The 12,631-nt window shown below is 51.6% G+C and overlaps 1 protein-coding gene across 1 annotated transcript in view; it reads right to left on the bottom strand.

The window, feature by feature from the left end:
* Positions 1 to 8,721, bottom strand: part of DNAH1 (dynein axonemal heavy chain 1) — an 83,760-nt gene extending 75,039 nt beyond the window's left edge. The window contains exons 1-4 of the mRNA XM_026106526.2: positions 8,668 to 8,721; positions 3,957 to 4,212; positions 3,298 to 3,370; positions 558 to 732 (exon numbers count right to left, since the gene is read on the bottom strand). Coding sequence (XP_025962311.2) covers positions 558 to 732; positions 3,298 to 3,370; positions 3,957 to 4,172 — 464 coding nt within the window. The 5' untranslated portion in view covers positions 4,173 to 4,212; positions 8,668 to 8,721. The remainder of the gene's footprint in view (positions 1 to 557; positions 733 to 3,297; positions 3,371 to 3,956; positions 4,213 to 8,667) is intronic.
* Positions 8,722 to 12,631: the final 3,910 nt, after the last annotated feature.

Below are 12,631 nucleotides of genomic sequence, written 5' to 3'. Positions count from 1 at the left end.
AGGCAAAATGCAGCTGGATCACTGAAGTCTGCTTTCCTATCTCACATCCTGCAGAACATTCTTTCTCATGGATCTGGTGGACCCTTGTTTTGCTCCCTGTGGACCCTACTGGAGTTGTTCTACCTTATGATTTTTTTCAGCATCAAGACTTCCTTTCTTCTCTAAAAAGGCTTGTTGGTTGGTTTTGTTTCTTTTTCTTTCTTCCTTTTTTTTTTTCATGTGGACCACTTTGCAGGTTGACTTCAGGAACTTCCACACCAACAATTCAGTTAGCTCAGCTGGTGGTACACAGACATATAGCAGGGAAACAGCACGGGGCACTGAGGTCAGGAAGAAATGGGAACTTTCTGAGCAGCTTTGCCACAGAAAATATGATTATATGGGATCAATTCTGAGCTAACAGTGCTGTCTGCAGGCCCAGAGGTGATATAAACTCCTTATAGGACAGTGTTTTTCTAAAGACTTTTGATATACCATGTCTTAAAAGCAAAAATGAGCACCCCAGTCTGCTGTGTCCATTCCATAATGATGCTTCTAGCCACTTTCTGGCTACTTACCTCTCTATCTCAACCTTCCGAGGGCACTGCCCTGGAAGCCTTTGGAAGGGAATCTGCACTTTGGGCTTAAATGCCTGTAGTGGGAAATCTGACTTGATGAGGATCTCAGTGGTTGGTCCAATCACTTGCTTCTCTAGGCAACTTCCAATGTCCTCAGGTGTCTTGAAGGTTGTGACTGAGAGACAAATAGAAACAAAGGTCTGAAGTCAAAAAGCATCATTCTGCTTCACATACCTATATACTGGAGGACTTGTTGTCTCCTGGATTGTTCTGTCTTCATTAGATTTGAAAGTGAGAAAAATCAAGCAGACAGCAAGGGGGGAAACAGACTTTTATTCCTTCCATGCAGATGAAATACCTTTTTCCCTAGTGCAACATGTCATTATGGTTTTCCAATGTCAAAATGATGGCACAGAAGAAGCCTCCACTGAGGATTACTGTAATGCACCTGATTAGCTGGAAGGGCACTGACCAGGGTCTAAGGAGCTCTGTTCAGCCTGTATGATCTTGGGCAAGTTACTGCTCTCTAGTGCATGGCATCCCCCACCCTCAGCATGGGGTGGGGCTCTCCTGCCTGCCTGAGATGCTGAGAGACCAAGAGTCAGTAGTAGTAGGGAGGAACTCAGTCAAAATGGTGATAAAAGGCTTAGGAGTATTCCAGGAGAGCCAGCTGCTCAGGTCATCTTTACGTTCTGAAATCCCTATTCTCACCTTACTCAGGACAAACCTCTCCTCAGTTCTTGTTCAAGAGAACCTCCCACTCACTTTGGCAGCGGCATGAGCAAGGACTGAGTTAAACAGCTAACAGTCTTAGAATCTGGCCAAATGTTTTCAATGGGAATTTTGACTTAGTAAAAAGTATACGTTTCCAAGAACTGGCTGAAATTAAACCATGTCATTTACTCCATAAATAAACCAAACTGTTTAGATTGCTAAACAAGTCATTGCTAGCTGCAAATAATAGAACAGTAGCAAACTGGGAATTTGAAATTTAGCCTAAATTAAGTAATTGCATGCAAGCTTTAGAAAGCACTATTCCTTAGGCAGAGCTAACTATTGAGCCAAAATTAGATTTTGGTGGAGTGAGAGGTTTTCATTTGATGAATTTATACACTTGACCAAGGAGAAACTTAAGGTTCTGGCTCACAAGTGGGTGTTGTGGATTTCGAGCTTTGGACCTAGTCCTTCACCTTGCCGTGTCTGCTTCTGTCTGTGACGGAGCAGAGACCCTTGGTTGCAAAGCAAGGGGGTAGCGCTGTGCACGGGTGAGGGCAACCAATTGTAGGAAGCACTGTGCACCTCACTGTTCCCCTTGCAGCCAACGGTGCTGAAGCTAGGGAAATGTCAGGATGATGCAAGTACAGAAAGGGTGCTTCAAGAGGCCATTCCCCAGCCCTTCTAAAATGGTCCCTGACGCCACCTTTGTAGCTGCATGTTGTTTGCTTAGGGACTAAAGGAGACAGCTACTGAGCAGACTCCTCTCTCTATTCCCCTCCCTCAGGACTCCTAGCTTGGAATAAATATGATCCTAAACATTTGCATTGTCCATACCAACATATATGCTTATGACAATTTGGGGGAAATCCATAAAATGCGGAGGGTTTACTACACCTCCTTTAGCCTCACATGTCTCTCTTGCTTGGGGTCTTTGGAGAATGGTCCTGATGTGTATTTGTTGTCAGGGAGCACAACTATTCCAGCTTTGTCACCCTATTGTTGCAAAATCCATGGCACCATTCATTATGGCACTTTGTGCACTATCAACTATTTATGTCAATACTTAGTGTGTCATTTGCATTTACATTTCCAGCCTGATGCCTTCTTCCCCCTTGAAGAAGGAGCAGATCATAAATAGAGATCTGTCTCCACTTGTTAGGGATGAGTCTATCTTGTCAAGACTCACTTGAGGATGCAGTCATTTTTCCTCACTCATGAAAATAAATGTCACTTCTAAACACAGGAAGGTGGTATATATAGTTACCATCTCTCTCTAAGACTAAAATCCTCTCACATGCATACTTTCTCCCCACTCACTGCCAGCCTATAATCCATCCCCCCAAGCACGCTCTGGGGGCTGTGCGAGTGCTGGTAGACCTTTGACTATGCTCTCTGCCTACATTTGAGCATCCATGACAAAACAAGCTGTCGTAAGCAGGCGGAACCAGCAGCTCAGTATACACATAGCTGTCTTGTATCTAGATAGAACAAGGAGCTCTGGGGCACAGCTGGATGCAGGGTAATAAGTGAGAGAGGACCGTGATTTTGGCTATGGTTACTCAGACTCTGAATACAGCTCCAGAGGGCAGGCCCCTCCTCACTGCTCTGGATAACCAGGAAGGGGGCATTGCTGGCTCCATACACAATGCATACAGCAAGGGCAAAACATGTAAATTCAGTGCTCACTTGACATATGGCACTGCCTGCCCGTGGGATCCAGCTCCTATAGATAGAGACAGATGCAGCGCACCCGTAACCCTGGGGTATGGATATATCCAGTGGAAAAAAGGAGCACAGTTCTATCACCCAGCCAGATCACTTCACTCCACCTCTAAAAGCAATTCAGTCTTCATGGGACATCCAAGCAGTTCAGCACCATCCTGGCACTGAGAGGAGAACAAAAGCAGTGCACTAACACATAGTCATCAGCTGACAGTCTAGCTCCCAACATGCTCAGCATTAGCAGCTTTAAGAGTTATGGTCCCATTTCCTGCCACACCATGTTTCTCTTCAGTAGATTTACCTTTTGGGGTGTGCTGCTCAAGGCCTGCCTGTCTCAGCAAATCCTGGTGCACATGGGGACCAGCACATACATCCTGAAATACATAATGCGGGAGAAGTGTCACAGGTAACAGAACACAGTTGTAGCATAGTGGGATAGTGGGTTAAAGGGGTCCGTAGAGAGCGTGAGACACTAAGACCCACTTTACTGGAGCTTTAGGAACAATCACAAACTGCGAATAATGGTTAGAAGAGGCTTAAAGAAGCACAAACATGAGGAAACCTCAGCCCAATGCACAGAGGCAGGGGATTTGTCAGCAGAGTGCAGTCTGAAATCAACCCAAAATGCAGACTAGGGGCCAATGAGGTAGACAGTTATTGGAGTTTTACTTCCACACATCACCTGCAGTCCCAAACGTGTGCCTGCTAACTGGCATCCCAAACCCAGACAACATCATGGTGACAGTGGTAGCAAGGGCCACCGAGGACGGCAGCACAACTGTGATCAGGAAGAGCCTTATGGCTTCACTTTGTGAGGGCCAAGGTCTTGCACAAAGGCCTCTGTCCCAAGTGAAGGGCTAGGACCTGGAGTGAAAGCTAAATTTCTCTGAGTCAAGAGTACCATAGGTCTTTCCATTTAAAAGGGTCCATGGTAGAAAAAGAACTGTTCTTTGCACTTACCCTCAAGTTGCTGGAGGCTCCTGCAGTGAGGACATCAGAATAAAAACTCTTTTCTCTAAAAGCCGGGTACTTCCTTTTTAGTCCCTGGTTACTGCTATCGGGAGGAGATAAACTTGTTCCTGGACTGCAGTCCCAGCACGAAGCCTCACTGCTGCTATAGGGAGGGTAGGGGCTCCTCCCGAGGGAATTCATCAAATCCTTCTTTGCTTTATCCATCTTCTTAGGAGAACAATGCTGTGATGCAACCCTGGGCTTGCTAGAGCAGAAAGACATTGAGCCTGTTAAGCACGGTATCTTTGGCGCTCCTCCACGTCCTCCCACTGTGTTGGATATTGTTGGCTTGCTAAGAAGATGAGCGGGTAACAAGGTAGGTCCGACCCCCTGCTTTGGTACCGAGCGCTGCTTTCATGACCCGGAGGCCACTGGTCTCACATGGCTGATTGGATGGCTCACTAACCCCAGGGAAAAAGAGTTGTTTATTATTCCACATGGGCTTTGGAGGAGAAAACCAGCAGTATACACATGAAAAGTTGCTTTCCTGAAACAGCAGGGGCTTCCCGGATCTGTGGCAGCATTCAAAAGGCTGCCAGGAGAATATGAGTAAACTGGGACTACAACAGAAGTGCTATTTTGCTGTACCAAAATCCCTAAAAAATCTCATCATGCTTGACTCCAGTGGGAGCATGCTATGGCCTAGATACCAACCCAACTACTCCCACATGCAAGGTCTGAGTCTTTTGTTTAAATAATGCAGGAGAGATGTCTAAGCGTGGCCTGACGAATATTAAAATATAGCCAGAAGCTCCCCTCTCTCTCCTCCCGCAGGAGATATTTTTGCTGGTTATCTCAGCTCACAAATAATTTCTGTTCTTCCACCTTGGGAAATGCAAGTCCAGGCAAATATCACATGTGCATGGCTTTATTTTACAAAAGCCTTCATGCACTGAGAGATACTAATTAAGAGGAGCCCTCAGACTTCTGGCACGATAAGAAAGCAACCCTTGATTTTAGGCTTGTCTAAACACACAGAGATGACTACTGTAATCATTAATATAGACACAGTGGCACAAGTCCCCCCAGCCTGCACACACATATACTGGTGTAATGATGCACACATGCCAACATAGCTTATTCCTATGAGTCAAAGCTCTCCACAGTGTCTCTCAAGGCTACTATGAGCATGATGCAGCTTATTCATCAATTCCTGCTCAGGGCTAGGCCCAGAGTCCTCATCCAGCCCTATGTGGCTAACGGATTGTGTTCTGCACCCTTCCTAAGACCTCACGTCTGCCTTGTTTACTCCTGGACACCAAGCGTCTGCAACAGGCTGCTGTGTCCGTCTTCCAACCTGCTGCAACGAATCATTAAAAAGACCTTGCCTGGTCCCTGGTCCCTAACTGGCACGGTACCTGTCTAGAGCTTCATTCTCACTCGGAGAGGACAACGCAGAGGTGCCTCCTGCCAAGCCCTCTCTGCTCTGCTCTTGAATGGAGTGAAAACTATGCCCGGCCTATACTCTTGATCAGAGAGGGCACTTTTTCTAAATTTCACCTTGCTGCCTGACTGCAAGAACGAATAGGGCACACAGCATGCAAAGCATTATATACATGCCTGAGATAAGGGGGAATAACTGTTTGCTGGTTTATTACTGTAGGTTCAAGCCAGTGCACAATTTTGAGAGGCTGATTCAAAAAAGAAATCAGATAATAAATCAAGGTTACCATGATGCGAATCCTTTAAGTGAAACGGAGTAAATGAATGGATTGCAGAGACTTGGGCGAAAGGATCAATAATACCGCCTCCCCTCCTTCAAGCTAGAAAATCTCAAATCTCTATCCTCTCAGCTTCTCTCTGGCTTGGCAACAGGAACCTCATACCCTGAAGAATGAATTTTCCATGGAGGATTTTGTTTTTATTAGTTATTTTATGCTCTGGCCATATCTATTTTAGCAGCCCAGCAGGACTGATTGGTATCAGCAGAGATCCAAGGATTCCTGATGAATCACTGCTGGACTCTTTTGTGCCTGCTGCACGGTGCAGAAGAGCAGCAGCAATGTGGAGTGACCCTGCTGGGGCTCTCCTGATATGTCACCTGAGCATCCTCGCCTGGGCGCAGGGGAGGAGGTAGCACTGTGACTGGTTGTACTGGCCTTTTACCTTTCAGGACTGCAATCCCAAACCTGCCCAATTCAGAAAGCTAACTCCAGGATGCAGGCTTCATCTGAGCCTTTATTAGTGAGAGCCCCAGAGCTCACTCCCAATTTAGCAGAGCTGGCAATCTCTGCCCAGAACTGAAATAATGTGGCTGCTGCAGATCACGGCTGAGTTCCCTCGACAGCTGTGTGGAGGAAGTGTGTACCAAGCCTGCCCACAGCAGGCCTAATTCTTCACTGCTTTGCGCCCTATGTACTCACTCACACCTCCGTAAAGTCCTTCCTGAGTACTAAATTTATCTCCCAATTAAACAAAACCCAACTCAGTGTCCAGCTCAAAAACATCCATCTGCCACACTCTTGCAGATGCACAGGAGGGAGGCTCTGGTGTTTATAACTGCCAGTGGGAAACACACACCTACCATCCAAAATAAAGAACAAAATTAGGCCTCGAAAGTTATACCAGCAATCCGCGAGACAGAGGAGTAAAACAGCTTGTCTGAGCATGCTACAGCTCCTAAAGAGACAGGAGAACTGCTAAACACAACGGGAATCCCACTCGCCTGCCACCCCAGCTGCTGGGATGTGGCAAGGATTTCCAGCAGGGAGCTTCCCTAGCGTGGTGGGGAGCTCCGACGCTGGTATCAGCCTCCAGCTGGTGGGTGCTTTGCTGCTCCCCTCCAGCTCGCAGGAACGATCTCCAAGTCCATTTAAAGGAAGAGATACCCTCTCCCTTTTGTTCAGCCTATTTACTGGGGCGATGCATTTAATGTAGGGCAACTCACTCTCCCCCAGCCTCCAACTCTGCACGTCACCTTCAAGCCCCCAACTCCCCGCAGGAGCAAGAACAGCACGCCAGCCTGGACCTCCGAGGGCTGTCCTGCCACTCTCCATCCTAGTGTGACCTGGCCCTGAGCCCCGGGCAGCAGAGCTGCACGTGGACTGCGGAGGCTGTTGCTGCTCGGCCACGCGTGGAAGGGAATACTTTCCACCCTGCAGTGACCGCGGAGCTGCAGCCCGAGATTTCAGCCAGCTCTGCAGCCAGCGTGAAACAGCCCACGCTGGAGAATTTCTTTGTTGCCCAAGGGAGCCTGAATAAAAGCAGACAAGCTGCCCAGAGCCTCGTTACTGTCACGCCCCAGCGGCCACGGCTGCGAGCGGGAGGCCGGCTGCACGCCGCGTTAGCGGCTTTCTCTCCGTTCCCACTCAGAGCACCTTCCTCAGGAGCACAGCGGCTGGAGCCTTCCTTTGACGGGGAGAGCTTCAAAGGTGGGAAAGGGAGTTGAGCTCATTGCAAGTCGATGCAGTTGGGGAGCCTAACCGCCATCTCCTTTGAACAGCTCTTCCTGAAAGGAGATATTCTGCAGACCTCGATAACCCTCGCTCCCCACCCCACTGCCGCCCCCGCACGTCCAGGCGCATCTCCCCGCTCTTCAATGGCAAACATTCGACTGGCACGGAGTCATCATAATTTTAGCTATAATAAGCTTTTTACTTCTTTTCACTGCTGCTGAAACACGTATCTTCCCAGCAGTTCAGTCATAGTCTCTCACACCTGAAAAGCATGTTTCCTGGATATACCAGGTACATTGTATTATGCTAAATTGAACTATTCAAAATGAGAGCATATTCTAACGGAACTGCTGACACAACAGTAGCTACAGTGTCTGTGTGTCATTGTGGCAAAACTATAATTACAATTTCTCAGTAAATCCAGGCTTTACATATCCAAGAAGTCAAACTCCCACACATTTTTCCTCAATGTCTGGTACAAGCTTTTTGATCTATTGCCTCCATTTCGATCCTTTGATCCAAAGTTTCAACAAAACGGACTAAGAAAGCGCCTTTTCTTTCAAATAAGGCTCAAAGATTGCAACAGAAAAGGAGAAAAGTACTTTAAAAAATAATCTAACCTGTACGAAGAACTGCAGATTGGAATCTAGTAGTCATTCCTCTGCAATCTATTTATCTATGGATAGCCAGAGCCCCCATTGCCATGCCATCCAGACAGATTTCCAACATGTGGAAATCCTTCCTGCGGTAACGTTAGCCGCGTAATACGAGCTCAGACATGGCGATGGGCTCTACACATGGCTTGAAAAGTTGCACCCGCAGTTCAAATCTCTCCCACCTTAGAAAGGGAGCTGAAAACAATTTCCAGTTGTCTTCTACCCCGACAGTTCATGTAGTGTTAAAATTGATTTTCCCCTGGGTTTTAACACCTATTCCCTTCTCTGCGACCACCACCTGAGGACGCGCGGGGAAGCAGCGCGGCGGAGGCTGCACGGCGGTGTCGCAGCACGCAGAGCCACGCAGGCCGGGCGGCCCAGTGCGTGTCGAGGTTATGCCTGTGCCCCGTGTCCCGGGTGACCGGGTGACCGGCTAACGGCCACGGCCGGGCAGACGACGCGCAGGCCTACGGTCCCGGGGGCAGCGGGAGCGCAGCCCTCGTCCCGCCATCCGCCCGCCCGCCTGTCACCTCGGCGCGGCCCGGCGCGGCGGGGCAGTGCGCAGGCACGGCGGCCCCGTTACCGACCCCCGCCCCGGCCCGTACGCACCGGCCGCCCCGCTCCGAGCCCGCTGCGCCCCGTCTCCCGCTGCTCGACGCCGGCCTCGTTGCTAGGGGACGCGGCGGGCGAAACCATCCCGCGGAGGGGCAGGGAGGCGCCGCTCCCGCCGCCCCTGCTGCCGGCTCGGGGTCCCCCGCTACCCCCCCGCGGCATCTCCCCCCACCGGGGGCTTGGTCTCGTCCGCGGAGCGGTGGCTTGGGAGAGCGGCTTGTGGCTGCAGGCTAGAAAGTCCCCTGCCCAACGCGGAAGTTGGTCTCTCTAGCAACAGGGAGGTGGCTGGGTAGCCCAGTGCGCCCCCCCCGCCTGGCTGCGCCGGGCTGGGGGCAGCGGGGCTCCCGGCGCCACCGCCACTGGGCCACCGCCACAGGGCCACTGCCCTCACGCAGCCACCGCCGCCGCGGAGCCACGGCCACTGCCACCCTAGAGCCAGCACCGAGCCTCCACCAGCACAGAGCCACCACCACCACCACCACAGAGCCACCACAAACCCACCAACCTGCCACCGCGGAGCCAGCACCACCACAGAGCCATCGCTGCCACCACAGGGTCACCACAAACCTACCAACCAACCACCACCGAGCCACCACAAACCCACCAACCGGCCACCACGGAGCCAGCACCACCACAGAGCCATCACTGCCACCACAGGGTCACCACAAACCTACCAACCAACCACCACCGAGCCACCACAAACCCACCAACCGGCCACCACGGAGCCAGCACCACCACAGAGCCATCGCTGCCACCACAGGGTCACCACAAACCTACCAACCAACCACCACCGAGCCACCACAAACCCACCAACCGGCCACCACGGAGCCAGCACCACCACAGAGCCATCGCTGCCACCACAGGGTCACCACAAACCTACCAACCAACCACCACCGAGCCACCACAAACCCACCAACCGGCCACCACGGAGCCAGCACCACCACTGAGCCATCGCTGCCACCGCAGGGTCACCACAAACCCACCAACCAGCCACCACAGAGCCACCACAAACCCACCAACTGGCCACCACAGAGTCAGCACCACCACAGAGCCATCACCACCACCACAGGGCCACCACAAACCCACCCACCAACCACCACAGGGCCACCACCATCACAGAGCCACCAAGCAGCCCCACAGAGCCAGTGGCACCACAGATCCATCACCGCCACAGAGCCACCACCACTGCCAGGGGGTCGCTGCCACAAAGCCACCCTGCCGAGCCAGCCCGCTTCTCCAGGAAGGCCAACAGAGTCCACCTTCACCCTCCTTTCCCTTTGCTCTGCCCAAAGGCTTCGTAGGCAGGTGGATTAGCTAAGGTTTTTCAGGGACAGCCCCCTGAGACAGGGCAAAGCCAAGCCGAGGGATGTAGAGATTTGTGCGCTGTGCCATGGTGTGCATATGACCACCAGGAAGGTCTCGCATGGCAGGGTGACGCGGACGAGCCCTTGGGCAAGCGGCTGCCCCGTGGGGCGTGCGGCAGGACGCGCAGGGCCGTGCAGGGAGCAGGGGCTGTAGGAAGGAGGAGCGCGCTGGGCTGCCATGGGGCTGGCGGAGGAGCAGCCGGGCAGGGGGTGAGGAGGAGGAGGTCTGGGCTATGTTGGGGGGGGAGGCAGGAGGCGGAGGAAGCAGAGGGAAAGAATTTGAAGAGAAAAAGCCATAAGATGAGCAGATAAAAGGGAAGGGAGGGCAAAGGGCCGAGAAGAGAGAGAAACAGCACGGGGTGGGGTGGGGTGGGGGGGGGGGCATGCCACGGGGAGGCAGCAGAGCCCAGGCTATGAGCATCAGCTCCTCTCTCCGCCATGGCACCCGCCCTGGCACCGGCTCTGGCAGCCAGCCCCGTGCTCGGCAGCCAGCCCCGTGCTCGGCACGAAGGCGTCGTGGCTGGGGAGTCAAGGAGGGAAGCACTTGTGCCATCATAAAATGTGCAAGCAAGGAAACATGAGGCTTGGGCGGAGGGAGGTGGATGCTGTGGCCGGCAGTGCCTCAGGCAAGAAACACGAGCTTCTCCCGCTGAGAAAGCTCCTTTCCAGCGGTGCTCAGCTCCTGCCAAGGCGTTTTCCAGGCCGGTCCTTGGCAGCGGGGAGGTTGCTGTGCTGAGTCACACCGGCGCCGAACTGCCCCTTCCCCAGCTCAAAGCAGTAGCTGCTGAAGAAAGTCCCAGGTGCAGCTTCCCCATGTTACCGCAGGCCTTGTTGCTTATTTAAAAAGGGAGTACATGCTGGCTTGCCTTGATTAGGTTTGGTATAATTACAGTTCTTCCCTGGAGTTCCCAGGAGCCGCATCCCCGATCGTTCGTCTCGCCAGGAGGAAGCGGAGGTGGAGAGCCGTTAGCCGTGTGTGTGGGAAGAAACCAGGCCACTTCACCTCGCCTGTCTCCCTGGCAGTGGGTCTGAATTCACAGCAGGTCTCGCTATCCCTGTGGTTAGTCGTGCTTCATTTTTTGACCGGGTATTTCAAAGTTCGATACAAAATGCATCAGTGAGTCAGGAGATGAAAGCCGAACTGTTTCAAATGGCTGGGCCTTCAGAAACCTACCGGGCCAGAACAGAAACCAGACAGGTGCGTGACCAGCCACGCTCTCCATCAATGTGCTACGACGGCTGCTTTACTTCCTGACCTGCCTTCGAAAGGGCCTTCTGGTTCCAGAGAAACTCCTTTCCGGGGGCTACAGCAGGGCACACCAGCACTGCTCCACAACCATGGCCTGTTTCCATGGATGCTCTTCCAGCCCCAGGTGGCCAGGGAGAAGAGCACCGGAGCTAGCCACTTGCAAAGGGCAGATTTGAAGTGGTGGTGGTTGGCATTTGGCACATTAACCCCAGCTTGGATGCTGTCCCCAGCTGGGGCAGCACAAAAGGTTTAGCACTGTTTTTCTTAGGACGGTTCTTCTTCCTGCTCCTTTGCTGCTGTGCGCTCTTTTGTAGGCCACAGATCTGCCCATACTTACGGATGATGCTGAGCTCCCAAGAAATCAGCTCTCCAAGAATGGGTTCCCCAGTTCCTGCTGAAATGGGTTGATCGGTCACTCACCCAGGATTTTCACTAGTGCAGGACTGTTGGGAGAAGGAAAACACTGCTCCCTCCATCCAAACGACCAGACCACTTGCGTGATGAAAGCATGAGCAAGGCTTAGCAGAACCTGGACCCACAGTGAGCAGCAGAGCTCTGGCCTCCCCCAGGAGTTGAGAATCAGACCAGTTTTAATGAGGTGCTGTGATGTGAACCGGCATCAGGAAGGTAAGAAACATGAAACATGCTAATGGTTCATTCTCTCTCGGAGGCTCCATTTACAAGTCATTGTTTTTCTTTTCTGTCTGAAGAGCCTGACTTCTCTGTTTCCTATTGTCCAGATCTGTTGGAGCCACCTTTCCTCCCCTCCTCAAGTCACTTTCACCTCTTTGGCATTGATGCCTCTGTTGCAAAGTAACTGATAGCTCAGAAAAGAGCATTGCCAGGATAGTGTATCACACATGAGTTCATATTCTCAGAGCATGGCCTTCCTCTCATTATAGAAGGAATAACAAAATATCAAAATGCCTGATTTCTGCGGACCTCAGAGATGATGCGCTGATTGCTTCATGTCATCACTTGCACCTATCCGACGTGGGTGGCAGGCACCTTCAGATTTGGCAGTGTTTCCATAACCCACTCCACACACATTTTTCTGAAGGTGTAAATGATCCTCAAAGCACAAGGCCACTGGAGAATAAGGCCCTAGATTTCTCTGTCTCCACACCTACATGTGTTCCCACACACAAGATACAGCATTAAACTAGAGTAAAACACCACATGTTGACAACACTAACAGTACATTTGACAGAAACTGCTTAAATCAAACCCAAAAATGCAATAACACAAGAAAGTCACAAAGCAGGAGAGCCAGGACAAGGCGAATTCTGGCTTCATGTTCCATGTGTGTGCACACGCATGTGCATACCCTTCTCTTGAAGAGGCAGTT

This window comes from Dromaius novaehollandiae, chromosome 12 (assembly GCF_036370855.1).
Source record: "Dromaius novaehollandiae isolate bDroNov1 chromosome 12, bDroNov1.hap1, whole genome shotgun sequence".
In the NCBI taxonomy this organism is placed as follows: domain Eukaryota; kingdom Metazoa; phylum Chordata; class Aves; order Casuariiformes; family Dromaiidae; genus Dromaius; species Dromaius novaehollandiae.
Note: the sequence above shows the minus strand (reverse complement) of the source record. Positions and strands in the feature narration are given on the sequence as shown.